General features: G+C 38.9%; 1 protein-coding gene across 5 annotated transcripts in view; it reads left to right on the forward strand.

The window, feature by feature from the left end:
- The window catches only part of Mcoln2 (mucolipin TRP cation channel 2), a 62,819-nt gene that overhangs the window by 15,226 nt on the left and 27,931 nt on the right, over positions 1 to 19,662 (forward strand). For 3 of the 5 annotated variants that reach the window (XM_047559012.1, XM_047559025.1, XM_047559031.1), the window contains 4 exons: positions 6,305 to 6,478; positions 8,483 to 8,636; positions 15,453 to 15,537; positions 15,641 to 15,737. In XM_047559012.1, coding sequence (XP_047414968.1) covers positions 6,305 to 6,478; positions 8,483 to 8,636; positions 15,453 to 15,537; positions 15,641 to 15,737 — 510 coding nt within the window. Of the gene's footprint in view, positions 1 to 4,055; positions 4,141 to 6,304; positions 6,479 to 8,482; positions 8,637 to 15,452; positions 15,538 to 15,640; positions 15,738 to 19,662 lie in introns of those variants that run through there. The other 2 variants (XM_047559040.1, XM_047559018.1) reach the window with 2 other exon arrangements.

The raw sequence follows: 19,662 nt of genomic DNA on the forward strand, positions 1-19,662 counted from the left end.
AGATGTTATTTCTAGGACATTAAAAAAGAAGTTATAAAAATGAGAGGAGGATCCTTCTATACCTGAAACTGCATCTTTATTCTGCATTCACAAAGAGGTCATGCCATTGTATGACATGCCATTCTAGTTCCTCCAGCTTTAGAGAAAGCAAGTGGCTTCAGAAAATACAAGGTTGAGATGCAGGGACATTGTTGAAAGTGTATGCTTATTAGCTCTTTTCATTCTTGGTTTTGAAGTTTAAATTCTGGCGACCTATAATAAAATAGGTGCATTCTTAGTATTACCTGGAGGGAAAAGTCATGTCCTGATTTGTCATTTGTTAATTTTAATTGTCTTGCAAATCCTTATCTTGTTAAACCAGCTTCCATTTTGACTTTTCTCTCTAATGTTACTAAAATTCTATTTACATAGGCATAAAGTATCATTGCCATCTTTGACTTACCTTCTTTGTCCTGATACTTACTAAATCCCATTGGTTGGTGTCCCTCCAAATTGCATGTATTTTTGTTTTTTCATACTTGCTATCTTCTCTCTAGCACAGACCGTGGTCCTCAATTTAAAAAAAATACATGAAACATGCCATTTGCTGAACACTGAGTTGGGGATACAGCTGTAAATATATTTTACCTTGCTGCCAACAGTTGAACCTAGCAGAGTTTGCCATATGCCAGACACAGTAAGCATTCTCTGTGTGTTAACTCCTTTCACCCTTACTGCGACCCTGTGAGGTAGATTCACTTATAATTCTTTTTTTATGCATGAAGGAACTGGGGGGAAGACTGAAGGAGTTTGTTTATAACCATTCAGTTAGTAAGTGGCAGAGCCAGGCTTTGAGTTCAGGTGGTCTTCCTCTGGAGTCTGCATTTTCACTGTCTCACACTGCATTTTCCAGATGGAAGTTCTGCCCTTGGAGTTCACAGTTATCAACACAGGTCAGTGAACTATGCTGCTTCTGGTCATCATCCTACCCTCCCTTCTTACCTTTGCACACACCAGTCTGTTCCATGCTAACATCACATTATTTTTCTTAGAATAGCCAGACCAACCAGATGATTCTCATCTCTGCCTGTTGGTACCTATGTCTAGAGTGGTTCCTTCCCCTCACCATGCAGGTGCTGTTTGAAGTCCTGTCTCCCCATCCACCTTTCCTGACTGCTTGACATGTAGACAGCAAAGAGTATTAAGAAAAACTACATCTCTAATTTTACTGTTAATAATGAAGTATTTCTGGGAACCTGTAATTTACTTTTTGTGTGGACATACCTGTCTTCCCTAATAAAATTAGGAGACAATGATTTTTTGTTTCCCTGTAGGATCATTCTACTAAGTTTTGTTACTTAGCTGCTATCGAATTGGAGATTTTTTGAATATCTCTCCTGTCAAATTCCACTTTTCCTTCTTCTTCTTTTTTCTGTCTCCTTTAGCACTCCCTCCTCAAGTCTAATGAGATGTGTGGAATTTTATCAATGTTGATGAGAAGGAATCTTGTATTTTTTTTAAAAAAGTTCCTATTCTGCATTCTGTAGTAATTTATAATCTTGAGGGAGGTATCTGCATTCTTTTGCTAGTTCTACTCTTTCCCTCCCATGGTCCTTGTACATAATTGGAGTGGTATCTTGTTTTCACCTGGTACAGAATATTTTCTCCTAGATTGATTTCATAACGAGGTCTTCAATTGATTTCATAAGTGTTGTCTTTGCCAGACAACAGTTAGTGAGTAATTATTTTTCTCTCTTGTGTCACATTTTCAGCAAATCTTAGGATCTAGTTGGTGGGATGGTAATGCATTTTTGCTGTCAGCAGCTTTTTGGACATAAAGTTATTTGGTCAACACCATTATCCCTGACTCTTCCTCTGCAGAGAGGTTTTGCTTCTGTCATAGCAAGAAAAAGACTTTGCAGTTTCCTCCTCAGGGTTTGTCTCCCCTGAGAGATACGTTGAAGATGCCAACCCTTCCCTGGTGGTGGGCCATACATGAAGATCTTGACTTGTTCTATGAACAAGAGAATGGAGGAAGTTTTTTTGTTCTTGATGCCAGATGGGTGGTTCCAAGCAGAGGTTACAACACTATCTTCTCTTCTTTTCAAAGTTGATTTGATGGTTTCGAGTTTAAATAAAGTGGTGACTTCATATGTCAACAAATCATGTGCTACTTTCTCAGTTAATTGTCCATTCCATGTTCAGACCTGGGTTGGATCTAATATCTGTGGATCAAGAGTATGGCAGTGTTTCAGTATAAGAGCTGAGGTAGCCCAATGGTCAAGAGAATGAGCAGGCTTTAGTGTCAACAGACCTGGTTTGAATCCTCACTTTGATACCTTCTATATATTCCAGCTTGGATAAGTTAATTGGCTTCAGTTTGCAGATGTATAGGATGCAGTTATATTCATCAATTGATTCCATACTTAGTTCTGACTTTGTGATTGGCACTATTTAATTTCCCAAGTCTGTGTAGTAAGTAGTAGGGAGAACAGAAAAAAAGAAAAGAAAAGAAAAGAAGGACTGTCTTCTTATAGAACCCAGTGTAACAACTCATTCATAGACTATGGGGGAATTAAATGAAAAATAATAATTGTAAATTTTTAGCACAGTGTCTGGTACTCAATAGGAAGGGTTGATCCTGCCCACATGGTATCCAGCTTGTCAGGGAGGACACAGCTGGCAAACTTTGATTGAAGAACTTAATGCAGTGGTGCTACAGGTGAGGTAGGTGGGTTTGGTGGATACAAGGTATCCCCTTCCAACACCTTGAATCAATTGTGTGGCTGGTTCTCTGGTTTACTTTTTTTTTTTAAGGTTTCTTTTTTTATATACCTTTATTTTATTTATTCATTTTTATGTGGTGCTGAGAATCGAACCCAGTGCCTCACACATGCTAGGCAAGCACTTTACCACTGAGCTACATCCCCAGCCCCTCTGGTTTACTTTTTAGCTTTCAAAAAGCAACATGACCTTTTCTCATCTCTCCGTAGGCGCCATTGACAGATGTCATATGCTTGAAAGAACTTTTAACCTTAGCTTGCTTGATTTGCAGCACAGGTGGAATGATGTGGGATATCTTATCTGATGTTCTTCTTAGAATAGCTGAGTTTTCTGCAGTTGCTCAATCCTTTAACTTGGTATTTGAGGAATGTGACATGGGGAAATTGAAATGCTCTACAGTGTCATCTATATCCATTCTCAAGCAAAGTTGCCTTTCATAATTATGAAATGCCAGAACTTAAATTTTTTTTAAAAACAAATATCCCAAAGATAATATTTTTTTCTAGCAGAAGGAAACTGTTCATGCAGCACCGTAAAGATGGTTTTGGAGTTAGACCTGGCTTCCATTCTAGTTAGGTGACTTGGGGCAATTTAATGAGGCTAGATATTAGTGTCCACTTATGTAAAATGCAGATTATAGAAACAGTTTCATGGGTGGTTGCAGTGGTAAACAAGATCTGGCATGTAATTGCTGGAAAATAGTGAATATTATTTTTAATAATTAACTCTTTAAAAATAAAGTCAGGCAAAATGTAAAAGCTAAAATACAAAATACTAAAAACCTCTCTGACATTTTGCATGTGCAAATTAACATTAATTTCACCTGAAATTTTCATAATTAATATTTTATGTATTATTATATAGTTGTATCATACTGAATCATGGGATGGCAAGAAATGCCAGAACTGTCAGGGTCACCTAATTAAACTTGCTAATTTTACACATTCCCAAAGTGCTATGGCTTAGTTGAGTAAGGACTTGGGGGAAACTTCTGGAGTCTCATTGTTTTATAAAACAGGGAAGTGGGAAAAGGTGTGTAGCACAGGCTTTTGGAGATTTGACTTCACCAGTGCCTGTGTGTGTGTGTGAGAGAGAGAGAGAGAGAGAGAGAGGGCAAGAGGTGAGAGCATACACCAGAGTGTAAGTGTGCCTGCATGTGTGTGTAAGAGAGATTACACCTGAAAATGTGCACCTGTGTGTATATAGCTGTTCGTGTGATTTCTTAGTTTTTTGTAAACCTTTGGTACTGGCTAATTTTCCCTGTTTATTGGGTTCCAGGCAGAAAACTTTCACTCTTGGTGAGGAGAGCCCTTGGGTGCCTAATCTTGTATCAGATACAATGGAAGGGAGGACAAGTAGATGTTTTATCAGGAGCAGGTGGGTGCTTGGTGACAATGAATGGGTTTGACATCATATAGGTAAAGTGAGTCCTATTATTCTTTCATGAACCTTTATATTTTTATTTGCTTAATGTAACAGATGATTGAACCTAAGGGTGCTTTACCACTGAGCTACACCCTCAGCCATTTTAATTAATTTATTTATCTATGGAAACAAGGTTTTACTAAGTTCCTAGGGTCTCACTAACTTTCTGAGGCTTCTGGCCTTGAACTTTCAATCCTCCTGCCTTAGCCTCCTGAGTTGCTGGGATTACAGTGTGTCCCACTGCCCACAGCTCTTTTATGAACTTTGATACTGTAGATCTTTTGGACAAACTCTCAGTTGTAAATGTTGTATAAGAATTTTTGCAGAACTGGATTAACTGAATTCAATTGAACAATTGTTACACCGTAACTGGAGTAAATATTTATATAGATCACTTCTTATAAGCATTCTTAAAAACCACAATTTCCAAGCATTAAACCAATAAAACATATATTATTGCTTTACCAACTAATCACTTATGAAAACAATTTATTTAAAACCCAAATGTACGAAAAACTGAATCAGACTTAGCTGAAATGGATTCTTTCTTTCTTAAAAGCCAGTAGAGTTAGGGCATGGTGGTACATACCTATGGACCCAGTGACTCAGGGGGCTGAGGCAGGAGGATTATAAGTTTGAGACCAGCCTGGGAAACTTAGCAAGTGCCTATCTCCAAATAAAGAATGAAACAGGATGAAGAGGTAGCTTAGTGGTAGATCCTCTGGTTTCAACCCCCCATTAACAGACACACACACACACACACACACACCAGTGGATTTGGAAGTAAATTTCTTCAAATTGTAGGGGCAAAGGAAATTTCCCCTCTGTTCTCTGAAAAGTTGGTATTTGTGTCAACTAAAATAATCTGATGAGATGGATTAACAGGAGAAGAAAAAATCATTCATTTATTATGTGTATGGGGAGATCGCAAGAATGAAGAGTAACCCATAACCCAATGAAATTTAGAAGTTGATATACCCTTTTTCATAGGGGAGAGGGAAATGGGGCAGGGGGAGGAATATATGCTACTTTAAAGAAAGAGTAAGTATAATGATTAATTTTGGTCATCAACTTGACCAGTTGAGGGATACCTGGAAAACTGATAAGGCATACTTCTGGGTGTGTCTGTGAGGGTATTTCCAGAGAAGATTGACATGTGGGTCAGCAAATTGAGTGGGAAAGACCTGCCTTAATGGGGGCAGGGCCATCCACTCTGTTGGGGGCTGAATGGAACAAAAAGGTTGAAGGGAGACTCATCCCTTCTCTAGTGGGTGCCAATTTTCTCCCACTGTTACATGGTACATCAGCCTCCAGTTCATCAGCCTTTGAATATGGACCAGCACCAATGTGTCTTGGGGTTTTCAGGCTTTTTGCCTCAAAAGCCTGGGGCTCCACTGACCTTTCTCCATCCTTCTGAAACGTCCTGCTTCTTTGAGCAGCTGCCTGTTTCCCTGGCCCTCTAGCCAGCTATTGTGGGGCTATATTCAGCTTCTGACCATGGGAGCCAATCTAATAGATCCCCTCATTCTATTGGATGTATTTCTCAGACTAGTGCAGTAAGTAAATGTTTTGGGGGAAGCTAAATGGGCCTGAAGAACAGACAATAATCTGGGAAAAAGTTCCTCTGGGCTCTGACTGTGGTGTTCACTCCAGACTTTTTTCCTTTGAATTAATCTTTCCTATTTAATGAGATTATAGTGACAAGTTTCATGATAATTACTTCCCTCTGGAAGAACTTCTCTTAGGTAAAGGAACTTCAGAGAAAGTTCCTCCCTGTGCTTCAGGAGAGGTAGGGAGGGGAGAGAAGGTCAGGGAAATCTTTGTTCTTGGGTTGCTGCTGAAGTTCAAGGTACTCAGTCTGTCAAAGCACCATACTTGGGAATTTTTATTTTTTTCTGAGCCCCAACACAATCTAAGGCTACTTAGAATTACTGATGTAGCTCAGTGAGGTTATTCTTTTCCCAAAAGAAATGTATTTTTACATTGTTGCTATTAGTATAAAGCAAGGAATTGAGATTTTTCTTACAGGTTTTTAGCAGAAGGTGAATGATCATAAGGCATTTTCCTTTCCTGGAAAATGGTCACATTCATATTCCTATTTGATTTTCTTTTGTAGCTTGTTCGTTTTGGTTTAGGTAACCAATTGGTGGTTGCCTTCAAAGAAGATAACACTGTTGCTTTTAAGCACTTGTTTTTGAAAGGATATTCTGGAATAGATGAAGATGACTACAGTTGCAGCATATATACTCAAAAGGACGCCTATGAGAGCATCTTTTTCGTTATTAATCAGGCAAGTATTTGTTGTGAATGTCCTGTTATTTAAGAATGTGTTGACCTATACATTGAGAATATATATACTTGGGATGGGCGTGGTGGTGCACATCTGTAATCGTAGCAGCTTAGGGGATGAGGCAGAAGGATCACAAGTTCAAGGTCAGCTTTAGCAATTTAGTGAGACCTTGTCCCAAAGTAAAAATATAGGAAGGACTGGGGATGTGGCTTAGGGATTAAGTGCTCCTGGGTTCAATATCTGGTACAGAAAATAAAAAATAAATAAAATAAAATAAAATAATAAAATAAATATATGCCTTGTTGTCTTAGCAAGCGAACAAAAATAATACATATATTCCTATATCCTGATGTAAATTTTGCATAGTCTGCTGAAAAATGTTTATCACTGTTTTTGGAATCACATAGTAGAGTTTGCCTATTTTGAACTTTTCTCTAAGATTCGTCTTTTTAATTTATTCCTTCATATCCACTACTTTGGGGAGATTACTCCAGATCAAATAGTCAAGACATTTATCATCTCAGAAGGCTTGACCAACATTTGAAACTCTATCTAAGAGTCTTTGGTGGTCTCAATTTTTATGTTTTAGCACTAGTAATTCTATCCAAATCTTAACAACTTGGACTATATCATAGCTGTTTCTGGACAAGTATGAGACAGCAGACTGGTGGACCTGAAGAGAGCGTCTAGGGAGAGAAATTGTTCATTTCTTTTTCATTCATTCATTCAGTAAACATTTGAGTCCCTTGTATGTACCAGTGTATTCTAGACATTGGAGATATATCAATGAGTCAAGCAAAATCCCTGTCCTTTCTAAAGAAAAGAGCTAGACAAATGAAACAAAGTGAAATGTATAGTATCAAATTCCAGCTCCCTAAGAACACTACATGAAAACATGCTGATAAGCAAAGTTGAGTTCCTTGCTTGCAGCAGTAAGGAAGATGCCACCCTAAACAGTCCAAATGGTGTCTCAGGTGGAACCAGAGTCCTTTAATGTGGGGGACCTTGATTAGAATTGGGTAAGGATCATACTACAACCATTTAAGGTTGGTGGATCTATCAAAACAAGGTTCAGGGAAATAGTCTCAAAAAGTCTTGGAATTGTTATCAGATTAAATCTTCAAATTGTTTATTCACCTATATAAGTCTTTTGGATATTCCTGAACAAAGCAATTATTTGAAACTTTCTGTTCCTGGGTAAAAGTTCTTAGAATAGTAAAATCATATTTGTAAAGATGGGAGCTAGTGAAGCCCTGTTAGTGCAGATAGCAAAATAGCAAAGTTGTTTTAGTGTAAGCTGGCTATAGTTGTGTTAATGTAAGCTGTGACTTATCTGAGAGTGATCCCCCTACAGAACAGAGTAGGGAGGGATAGGAGTAGTGTGTCCGGCATGGGACGGATGTTTGCAGTTTATTTAAAAAATTTTAATTTTATATTTATATTTTAATTGACAGATATAAATATATTACATATTTTGGGGGGTACTATGTAAGGTTTTGATATGTGTTTGCAATTTTTGTTGGCTTGGTAAGGGAATGCCTCACTGAGGTGGTGGTGGTGATATTTGAGTCAAGATCTGGAGGAATGAGCTAGGTAGTTACTTGAAGTTCCAGGTGGAGGGAACAGCAAAAACCTGAGGCAGATGTGTGTCTGGCTAGCTCCAGGAGCTCCCTGGAGGCGGGTGTGGCTTTGCAGAGTGGAACAGAGGGATCATCCCAGGCAGTAAGGGATGAGAGATCAGCAGGACCCTGTCGTGGGCTGTGAGGGAGATGGGAGCCAGCTATCAGCAGGTTTGCTTTAGTTTAGAGTTCTGTGAGGCAGCGTGTTTCCTTATAGCCTGAGAAAATGACTTTGTGGTATTTAAAATTGGAAAGGGCTACTAAGGGGCATGATCTAAACAACAAAAAGGAGATAAAAGTACATTCCATATGCTGTGACTTCTGATCAAACTTTAAAAAACTCATATGTGTTTTTAACTATTATTTAACTTTTTTAAAAAAATAGTATCATCGTCTAAAGAACATTTCCCTGGCGACCCTTGACTATGGAGAAAATGAAGACAACATAATTGGCTTAAAAATCTGTAAGCAGCATTACAAGAAAGGGACCATGTTTTCTTCAAATGAGACCCTGAACATTGACAGCGACCTTGAGATAGGTAACACAGTGATAATTTCATTATGTGCCTTCATTGTCTTTCGAGGTGAGAGCAAACCCCTCATATGAGAGTGAACCTATTCTGGCTGTCACTTCTGCATGAGCCTGCATTTGGCTCAGGAAACCGTGGCCCTGGTGATGGGACAGGGACAACGTTTGTGGATCTCTTTGGTGCAACTCAAAATTGTTGATTTAGGGAGGTATTCATGTTTGTTTAGGTTTTTTCCCCCGTTGGGGAGTGATTAGGTTTTGAAAAAAAATGAGTCTTTATGTATCAAATGAAATGATGTATGCAAAAAAGCTTTGCATACTTGTTTTTTTTTTTTATTTACAAAGTACTTATGTGCTCTTTGAAGGTGAATTGTAATAAACTAATTTTTTCTTTTAGGAAATTGATTGACAAAAAGTTAACAGCTAATCATGTAGAACTGTTGTGCACCATTCTGTTAAGAATGTAGAAGAACACCATGTGTAAATGCAAAATGTTTGACTTAGATCTCTGAAGGGTTTTGTCAATTATTCAACAAACTTCTGGTGATGGTCACTGTGCCCAAAGTATTCACAGTTGCCTGTCCTGGGATTGCAAAGATTACTCCATTATGGCTCCTCGAGTTACTAACAATATGGAGTAGTGGTCCTAATATCAGTTTAAATTTGGAATGGTTTTATCAAATGAAGTGTTCCACTGTTCATTTGACCATATTTCCTACAACCTGAAGGTGCCTTGGTAACACAAGAGGAGAACGCCTCTGCAAAATAGTAGTTTTAACTCTGTTCCTCAGTCTGCCTGTTTAGAATCTCTGTGTGAGTAAATGCGTCCCAGGCTCTTGACCTGGGAAGAAGAAGCCTAAACCATACAGTCTGGGTCCCCAGGTGCTACGTGACTGGAAGCTTGCTGTCAGAGTCCTTGTAGAGGATGTTACTTGGTTCTGTAGCCAACAACATTAAAATGTTGTCTTATGGCCCTGGAAGCACTGGCTCACTTGAGACCTATCTGGGAGTCCATCTACAAAGGGCTAATCTTGTTTCCTCTTTATGTTTTACCTGGGTGCTCAGTCATGCCCTCCCTGTGGGTGATTCCTGTACCTAAGGTAGAAGGACTCTTGGGTAGACTAATGGCTTATCCTGTCACCTCTGCCTCAAGTAAGCCACACATCATTTACTCTTTGGAAAATGTGTGACTAAAAGTGGATGCACCATACAACTGTTGTTCAGTGATTCAGATGCTGTTTTTCTCAATTGACTTTTCTTGGAAAATAGGTTAAAGAAATATGGCCAAAGTCAATATCAGTGGCTAGGTAGGATGGGCTGGGCTGCAAAGCAGGGTTTATTTATACCATTAGACAGTGGTGCCCTTGTTCATTTCCTTTCGGCAAGAATATGGATTTTTTTTTTTTTTTTTTACTAAGTGGAGAGAGGTTGGTATTTAATTTGACTTCATTTAGAGAGATTGGTAAGCAGGTTAATTGTATTCTTCAACTTAATAACTATAACTTGTCAAAGAGAGTCTTACAACATAGCAAAAAGGAATGAAGACTTTTAAAATACTTGCTACTTGATTTTAGACCCTCCTTTTTTAGACACAGTGGAGGAAGCCTGCAGATGATATAAACAGGAATTGCATTTGACTTCATGGGTGGGGCATGATAGTTTAAGCAGGTGAATTGGTAGAAGCTGTCCCAGCTTCTCATACTTTCTGCACTTTCTTTACTATTAAGAGAATCATCCTTCCTTGTGCTGAATGCAGAGATCTGCCTGTATGCTCAGCTTTCCTGGTGGTTTTCTATTTAGTTGTGTAGATCAAGCTAAGTTTCCCTTCATTCATGGTGATGGCTCTATTCCTCCCATTTCTGCCTCTAGAATCATAGCTTTCCAGTTCAGCCTTATTGAAGGGATTATTAGGAATCTTATCAAAAAGAGTCCCACCCCCCAATAGTTAAGTGTCCTTTACTTTAATACAGGTCAAGTATTCCTTATCCAAAATGCTTGAGAATAGAAGTGTTCCAGATTCCAGATTCTTTTGGATTTTTCATATATGTAATGAAAAAGATATTTGGGGGGTGGGATCCAAGTCTAAACATGGCACAATATGCATCATACACATAGCCAGAAGGTAATTTTACACAGTATTTTTAGTACACCTTCATTTTGGCCATTACCCATCAAGTGAGGTCAACTGTGGAATTTTTTACTTGCAGCATCAGGTCCATGCTCAGAAGGCTTTGGATTTTGGATATTTGGAGTAGGGATGCACACCCTATGTAATATTTTATTTTCTGTAGTACATTACAGTTGCAGTAAAAACCTGCACTGTTTTTAGTGCAGTTTCAGTTTCTGTAGTGCATCTGTAGTACAGTTGCTCATGTTCTTCTCTCCACAAGTCATTACAATTGCTTCATCATTTTCCCATCTGCTTTAAGAATGTGTCTAATCTGTGCTCCTTCTAAGAGGGCTCTTCTTTCATTGAGCAGAGTATTCTGCTGTGTAAATGAGATTCATTGGAGCAGTGAGGCTGTTGTTCTATATGTCAGCTTGTTCTGCTGGAGGTCAGATATTTTACTCAGGGTGTTTGCCATCTTTTTGGTTAAAAAAAAAAAATCTGTCTTCGTTGCCACCAGATGCTGGTGACATCAGTAGCAATGACTGTAGTGTAAGGTCACCAGATTTCAGAGTTCTGAAAATGTGTTGAGATAATGTATAGCTCTATAACTACAAAGTAATGCTGAATTTGAACAATTAAACAGACTTTTATAAGGCAAATTTTCAAATAGCATAAAATTAATTGACAAAATTCTGTCATATTTCCATGAATCTAAGATGCCATCAATTTTAAAAAATCCAACTGATTTAGAGATGTTTAAAGCAAAATAGTATACATCTTGCAGTGAATGAAATACAGAAGAAAAAAGCCTAGGACCATGTCTTGTACATCTATCTTGAACATGTTATTTCTTTCAGAATGTGGTCATTCATTTAGATTGATTTAATTGATATTTTTAGATTCACCTTAGGATAAGAATGTTAGGGGAGCATTTGCCTAGCATGCGGGAGGCCCTGAGTTCGATCCTCAGCATATAGTCAGAAGGGCCTTAATTATCAACAGCTTGGCCTTCCTTTCACAGTTGAGAAAACTGCTGCTCCTTCATGCTAGGCAACTAAGTCAAGGTCATGCAATGATGGTGGCAATAGGTCTTTGATGCTTAAGTACCAGCACCATGAGCATCCCTGGGAGCTTGTGAGAAGTGCAGAACCTCAGGCCCCACCCTTAAACTCCTGAGCCAAGTTTGCATTCTAACAAGATCCCTGTGATTCATGCACATTGCATTTCTGAAGCTCTGGTCCAGTGTTCTCCAACGAAAGATCTTTAACTTCATATAGATCTATCTTCTGACTGACTTCACCTCTTTTTCTGTAGCCCATCTGCACCTTTTGTCCTCAGTGACTTCAGCATGCAGCATAGATACCTTCATCCACCCACATCACTTCCTTGAAAAAAGCTGTCAGGGTGCTTGCCTCTCCTTTCCCACCTGGGTCCTATTAACGGTGATTTGTCCTTAATCGCCTCCATCCCCTGCCCTCTGCGCCAGGGCTGGAGCCTCCTGGAGAGGTGTGACAGAGCAGGACACTCTCATCTTCTGGCCTCCCATCTTGAATGTTCCTTGCATCTCTTCCCTGCACTCTCCTCCTATGTGTCACAAAGGAGTGCCAGGGGAGGCTTCACCTACATGACGGGACACTCCTCTGTCTCTAAGAAGTCATGCCCTTTCTCTGGGGCATCCAGGCCTACACCTCTCACCTGAGTTCTCCCTGCGCTCCAAACTGCTCATGTGTTCAACTGGCTGCTTGACAACCCCACTGTGACATCCGGAAGGGATTTCAAACTGTGTCTAAAACAAAATGCTTCAGACCTCCCCATCTCCCTACCCACCCCTGGCCCTAGCTGTTTCTTTCTCAGTCTTCCCCCTCTTGGAAAATGATAGCAGCATTTTCGTTGTACACTATAATATTCCCAGTTGCTCAAGTCCCATGCTTGACTGTGTTGATTTCTTTATTTATATAATCACCACTATAATCCGTGCTGCTCCTTGCTCCTAGATTGGTCTCCTGATTCTGATCTTATTTCTATCCTTCCTCTTCAGCCCCCACAGCAACCAGAGTGGTGTTTTTAAAACTGTAAACTGGGTCATATCATTTTCTAGCTTCAAAACTTTAAGTGGCTCCCCATTCCATTTAGAATAAAATTTGTGTCGCTATGGGAACTGGCCACCTACCTGCTGCACCAAGCTCCTCATAACCCTGCCCTCAGTTCTCTGTTCCAGTGTCTTTTCTGTTTGAGAAATGAGCCAGGCCCTTTCTTGCCTGGAGTTCTTACTGCTTGCTGTCTTCCTGTGCACCGTACTCCCCCTGGATCTATGCATAGGTGGTTCTTCCTTCTTCAGCTAAAGTTTCAGTTCAAACACCTTTAGCTCCTCAAGGGCCATTCTTTGAACACATGTCCTTGACTAGGGCTACCCCACCAAGTTATTCACATCACTTTGTCATCACTATCTTCTCACACCTGGAATTGGTTTTTTTTTTTTTTTTTTTTTTTTTTTTTGTGTGTGTGTGTATATATATATATATATATATATATATATATATTTTTTTTTTTTTTTTTTTTTTTTTTTAAAGCATCATCTACCTCCCCCACTAGAAGGTGAGCTCCATGGAGGCCACACCTGTCCTTGTACCACTTACCTCATTTAAAATGAATGAGTCAGGTGGGGAGCCTGGGTCTTTGATGCTCTCATAAAATACATGGTCAGAGGTCAACTTCAGCAGAGCTCAGGACCTCGAACCAAGAGCAAGTGGATTTAAATTTTGGATAGACACCAATGAGTTCTGTGACCTTAAGGAGGTTTCTTGACTGCTTTGTGCCTTGGTTTGTTCACTTGTAAAATGGCAGCAATAGTGCCCATTTCCCAAGGATTAAATGGAAGGATGCATTAAATGAGAGAATATATAGCCCTAGCATGTTTCCTGTAGTACGCTGTTATGTTGAGTTGTCTCTTTAGCTCTATGCCCCATGCTCAGGATGCCTGATTTTTATAAATTGAAGTGTGTCTCACATATTGAGACATATTTTCTTTTTTTTTTTTTTTTTTGAGACATCTTTTGCATGTGGGTTATCTGGTAGGCAACAAGTGTTTAATGGTGCAATATGATTGTGCTCTTGCTCTCAAAGACCTTGTGCTTTAGTCAGGGGGCTAAGTAAACAAATAAGGTGTTGAAATTATGGAGTGACATTCTTAAAGATTGAACCACTGAGTATACAAGATGCTGGAGAACCTGCTTGGTACCAGGCACTGAACTAGGTCCTGACTTCTCTATGTCAAAGACAGCACAGAAGGCAGACCCATAGCTGAGGGGAGTCAACCAGACTGGCCTCCACCAGTTCTGTTACTGGGTTTCTGTGACCTTGACAGGTGCTCACTTCTAGACCTCTGACTTTACTACCCTGTAAAGCAAGGGTGTTGGGCTCCATGATAATGAGATTAATATTTAGGGGAGATTTTGGGACTATTCTTATATAATTTATAGCTGATATTTGTTCTTACTTCATGCAACCTGGATTCCTTTCCCTTCTCTTTTTAATTTTGAAAAAAGTGTCAGGCCTAATAGAAAAGTTACAAAACATCACAAAGATGTCCTGTATTCTCTTCATTCAGATATCCCAAACATTAATGTTTTATCTCATTTGCTTTTTCTTCATATGTATAAATATTTTTCCTGAAGGCATAGATATGCTGTTTCTTGCCTATAAATACTTCAGTGTGCATTTTACCCAAACAAAACATTCTATGTGATCCCTGTATAGTACTCAAATTGATTAATTAACACTGATGCAATATGTAATCTACAAACTCTATTCTCAACTCATCAATTATCTTAATGGTCTTTATAGCTGTAGAGAAACCCTTCTCTACCCCTTGGATTCCATCCAGATCACATCTAGCCTTGAGTTTTCATGTCTTTTTAGTCTCTTTTAATCCAGAGCAAGAGAAATTGCTTGGATTTATTTATTTATTTATGATCTTGGCTTTTTTTTTGGTACTGGGAATTGAACCCTGGGTACTTTACCACTGAGCTACATCCCCACCCCACCCCCTTTTAAAAAAAAAATTGAGGCAGAGTCTCACTGAGTTACTGATGCTGCTCTTGAACTCACAGTCCTCCTACCTCAGTCTGCCAAGTTGCTGGCATTGCAGGCATGTACCACCATGCCTGGCAAGATCTTGACATTTTTAAAATTTTTAATTTTTTTCATACCAGAGATTGAAGCCAAGGGTGCTTAACCACTGAGCAACACCCTCAGCCCTTTTAATTTTTTTAAAATTTATTTTGAGACAGGGTCTCACTAAGTTGCTGAGGTGGCTTTGAACTTGTAATCCTCCTGCCTCAGCCTCCTGAGTCACTAGGATTACAGGCATGTGCCACCACGCCTGGTCTCTTGACATTTTAAAGAGTGGAATATCCCTTATTTTGGGTTTTACAGCTCATGACTGAGTTGAGGCAGTGACTTGGGGTGGGAATGCCACGTAATTGCTGCATCCTTGCGGCAGGAGGCACAACCTGTTTATCTCATGACTGGTGTTAACTTTGGTCACTGGCTTTCCATGGAAAGGTCATTATTCTTCCTTTTGTATTTAGTACCTATTTTCTGGGGAGGTATTTTGAAACTTTCCAAGCAGCCTGCTTCACATGGCACTTCCGGGCACTAGTTTTAGTGACCCATGCTTGTTTGACACTGCCCTTGCTTGTCCTGGCCTTTCCCTAGACTGCACTTACTTGGACCTTCAGACGCTCGCCAAGGACCCTCAGGATTGGATGCGGTCCCCATTCTTCAGACTGGAATTCTATCGGTAAATACGATTTCAAGTCTCATTTCCCAGGAGCTGAGGGAGGGGAAGGAGAGTGGACGAGTAAAACTGAGACATTTTACACCTTTTAATATGTTTTGTTCAGGCTCTTACAAGTTGAAATCTCCTTTCACCTTAAAGGCATTGACCTACAGACGATTCATTCCCGCGAGTTACCGGACTGTTACATCTTTCGAAATGTGGCAAGTGTCTTTGTTTTACTAAGTCACTTTCTATTGCTATTTTGTAGCTGCAGAGTGTAAATCACACTAGCCTACAGGTGTTAGATGTGGTTGTGTGTGTGTGTTTTATTCTCGTTTCTTTTTTTAAAAAAATTGTTCTAATTAGTTATGCATGACAGCAGAATGCTTTTCAACTCATTGTACACAAATGGAGCACTACTTCTCCTTTCTCTGTACATGACGCACTCACACCGTTTGTGCCATCATACATGTACGTAGGGTAATAATGTCCATCTCATTCCTCCATTCTCCGCCCCCCCCCCAATTATGGATCAGCATCCATATACCAGAAAATACTTGGGTTTTTTTGGGGGTGGGGATTTGTTTATTTCACTTAGCATAATATTCTCCAAGTCCATCCATTTACCTGCAGATGCCATAATTTCATTCTTCTTTAAGGCTGAAAAATATTCCATTGTGTATATATACCACATTTTCTTTATCTGTTCATCAGTTGAAGGGCATCTAGGTTGGTTCCATAGTTTAGCTATTGTGAATTGAGCTGCTGTAAACATTGATGTGGCTGCATCACTGCAATATCCTGATTTTAAGTCCTTTGGGTATAGACCAAGGAGTGGGATAGCTGGGTCAAATGGTGGTTTGATTCCAAATTTTCTTAGAATCTCCATACTGCTTTCCAGAGTGTTTGCACTAATTTACAGTCCCACCAGCAGTGAATGAGTATACATTTTCCCCCCACATCCTTGCCAGCACTTATTGTTGCTTGTATTCTTGATAATTGCCATTCTGACTGGAGTTAGATGAAATCTTAGAATAGTTTTGATTTGCATTTCTGTTAGAGATGTTAAACATGTTTTCATATATTTGTTGATTGATTGTATATCTTATTCTGTGAAGTGTCTGTTCAATTCCTTAGCCCATTTATTGATTGGGTTATTTGGGCTTTTTGTTTGTTTGTTTGTTTTTTTGATGTTAAGTTTTTTGAGTTCTTTATATATCCTGAAGATTAGTGCTCTATATGATGTGCCTGTGATAAAGATTTCCTCCCATTCTGTGGACTCTCTCTTCCTGTTATTCATTGTTTCCTTTGCTGAGAAGAAACATTTTAGTTCGAGTCCATCCCATTTATTGATTCTTGATTTTATTTCTTGTGCTTTAGGAGTCCTGTTAAGGAAGTCAGGTCCTAAGCCAACATAGTGAAGATCTGGAACTACTTTTTCTTCTATTAGGCACAGGATCTCTGATCTAATTCCTAGGTCCTTGTTCCACTTTGAGTTGAGTTTTGTGCAGGGTGCGAGATAGGGATTCAATTTCATTTTATTACATACAGATTTCCAATTTTCCCAGTACCAGTTGTTGAAGAGGCTATCTTTTCTCCAATGTATGTTTAAGTCACCTTTGTCTAGTATGAGATAACTGTATTTATGTGGATTTGTCTCTGTGTCCTCTATTTGGTACCATAGTCCTGCATGTCTATTTTGGTTCCAATACCATGCCATTTTTGTTACTACAGCTCTGTAGTATAGTTTAAGGTCTGATATCCTGCTTCACTCTTCTTCCTAAAGATTGCTTTGGCTCTTCTGGGTCTCTTATTTTTCCAAATGAATTTCATGATTGCTTTTTCTATTTCCATGAAGAATGACATTTTGGGATTTTAACAGGAATTGCATTGAATCTGTATAACACTTTTGGTAGTATGGCCATTTTGACAATATTAATTCTGTCTATCCAAGAGCATGGGAGATTGTTTCATTTTCTAAGTTCTTCTTCAATTTCTTTCTTTAGTGTCCTGTAGTTTTCTTTGTAGAGATCTTTCACCTCTTTTGTTAGATTGATTCCCAAGTTTTTTTTTTTTTTTTTTTAGGCTATGGAAATGGGGTAGTTTCCCTAATTTCTCTTTATTTTTATTTATTTATTTTTATTGTAAACAAATGGGATACATGTTGTTTCTCTGTTTGTACATGGAGTAAAGGCATACCATTTGTGTAATCATACATTTACATAGGGTAATGTTGGTTGATTCATTCTGTTATTTTTCCCCCTACCCTCCCACCCCTCCCACACCTGTTTTCCCTCTATACAGTCCCTCCTTTCTCCATTCTTTCCCCCTCCCCCCCATTATGTGTCATCATCCACTTATCAGCGAGATCATTCTCCCTTTGGTTTTTTGAGATTGGCTTATCTCACTTAGGATGATTTTCTCCAGTTTCATCCATTTGCCTGCAAATGCCATAATTTTGTTATTCTTTATGGCTGAGTAGTATTCCATTATATAAATATACCACAGTTTCTTTATCCATTTATCAATTGAAGGGCATCTAGGTTGGTTCCACAATCTGGCTATTGTGATTTGAGCAGCTATGAACATTGATGTGGCTGTATCTCTGTAGTATGCTGATTTTAAGTCCTTTGGGTATAGGCCAAGGAGTGGGATAGCTGGGTCAAATGGTGGTTCCATTCCAAGTTTTCTAAGGAGTCTCCACACTGCTTTCCAGAGTGGCTGCACTAATTTGCAGCCCCACCAGCAATGTATGAGTGTACCTTTCTCCCCACATCCTCGCCAACACCTGTTGTTGCTTGTATTCTTGATAATCGCCTTTCTAATTGGGGTGAGATGGAATCTTAGTGTAGTTTTGATTTGTATTTCTCTTATTACTAAAGATGGTGAACATTTTTTCATATGTCTGTTGATTGCTTGTAGATCTTCTTCTGTGAAGTGTCTGTTCATTTCCTTAGCCCATTTGTCGATTGGGTTATTTGTATTTTTGGTGTAGAGTTTTTTGAGTTCTTTATAGGTTCTGGACATTAGAGCTCTATCTGAAGTATAGGTGGCAAAGATTTTCTCCCACTCTGTAGGCTCTCTCTTCACATTGCTGATAGCTTCCTTTGGTGAGAGAAAGCTTTTTAGTTTGAATCTATCCCAGTTATTGATTCTTGCTTTTATTTCTTGTGCTATGGGAGTCCTGTTGAGGAAGTCTGGTCCTAAGCCGACATGTTGAAGATCTGGACCTACTTTTTCTTCTATAAGATGCAGGGTCTCTGGTCTGATTCCAAGGTCCTTGATCCATTTTGAGTTACTACATCATCACTTATGTATAAAAGATTCATTACTTACGTATAAAAATGCATTAGATTTATTAGATTTTTGTGCAGGGTGAGAGATAGGGGTTTAGTTTCATTCTATTGCATATGGATTTCCAGTTTTCCCAGCACCATTTGTTGAAGAGGCTATCTTTTCTCCATTGCATATTTTTAGCACCTTTGTCTAGTAGAGAAAATTGTAGTTATTTGGGTTTGTGTCCGTGTCCTCTATTCTGTACCATTGATCTATCTGTCTATTTTGGTGCCAATACCATGCCGTTTTTGTTACTATTGCTTTGTAATAGAGTTGAAGTTCTGGTATTGCGATACCCCCTGCTTCACTCTTCCTGCTAAGGATTGCTTTAGCTATTCTGGGTTTCTTATTCTTCCAGATGAATTTCATGATTGCTTGCTCTATTTCTGTAAGGTACGTCCTTGGGATTTTAGTTGGAATTGCATTGAATCCATATAGCACTTTTGGTAGTATGGCCATTTTGACAATATTAATTATGCCTATCCAAGAACATGGGAGATCTTTCCATCTTCTAAGGTTTTCTTTAATTTCTTTCTTTAGTGTTCTGTAGTTCTCATTGTAGAGGTCTTTCACCTCTTTTGTTAGATTTATTCCCAAGTATTTTATTTTTTTTGAAGCTATTGTGAATGGGGTAGTTTTCCTAATTTCTCTTTCTGAAGATTCATTACTTATGTATAAAAATGCATTAGATTTATGAGCATTGATCTTATATTCTGCTACTTTACTGAATTCACTTATGAGTTCTAAAAGTTTTCTGGTGGAATTTCCAGGTTCCTCTAAATATATAATCATGTCATCAGCGAACAGGGA

This window comes from Sciurus carolinensis, chromosome 1 (assembly GCF_902686445.1).
Source record: "Sciurus carolinensis chromosome 1, mSciCar1.2, whole genome shotgun sequence".
Lineage (NCBI taxonomy): Eukaryota > Metazoa > Chordata > Mammalia > Rodentia > Sciuridae > Sciurus > Sciurus carolinensis.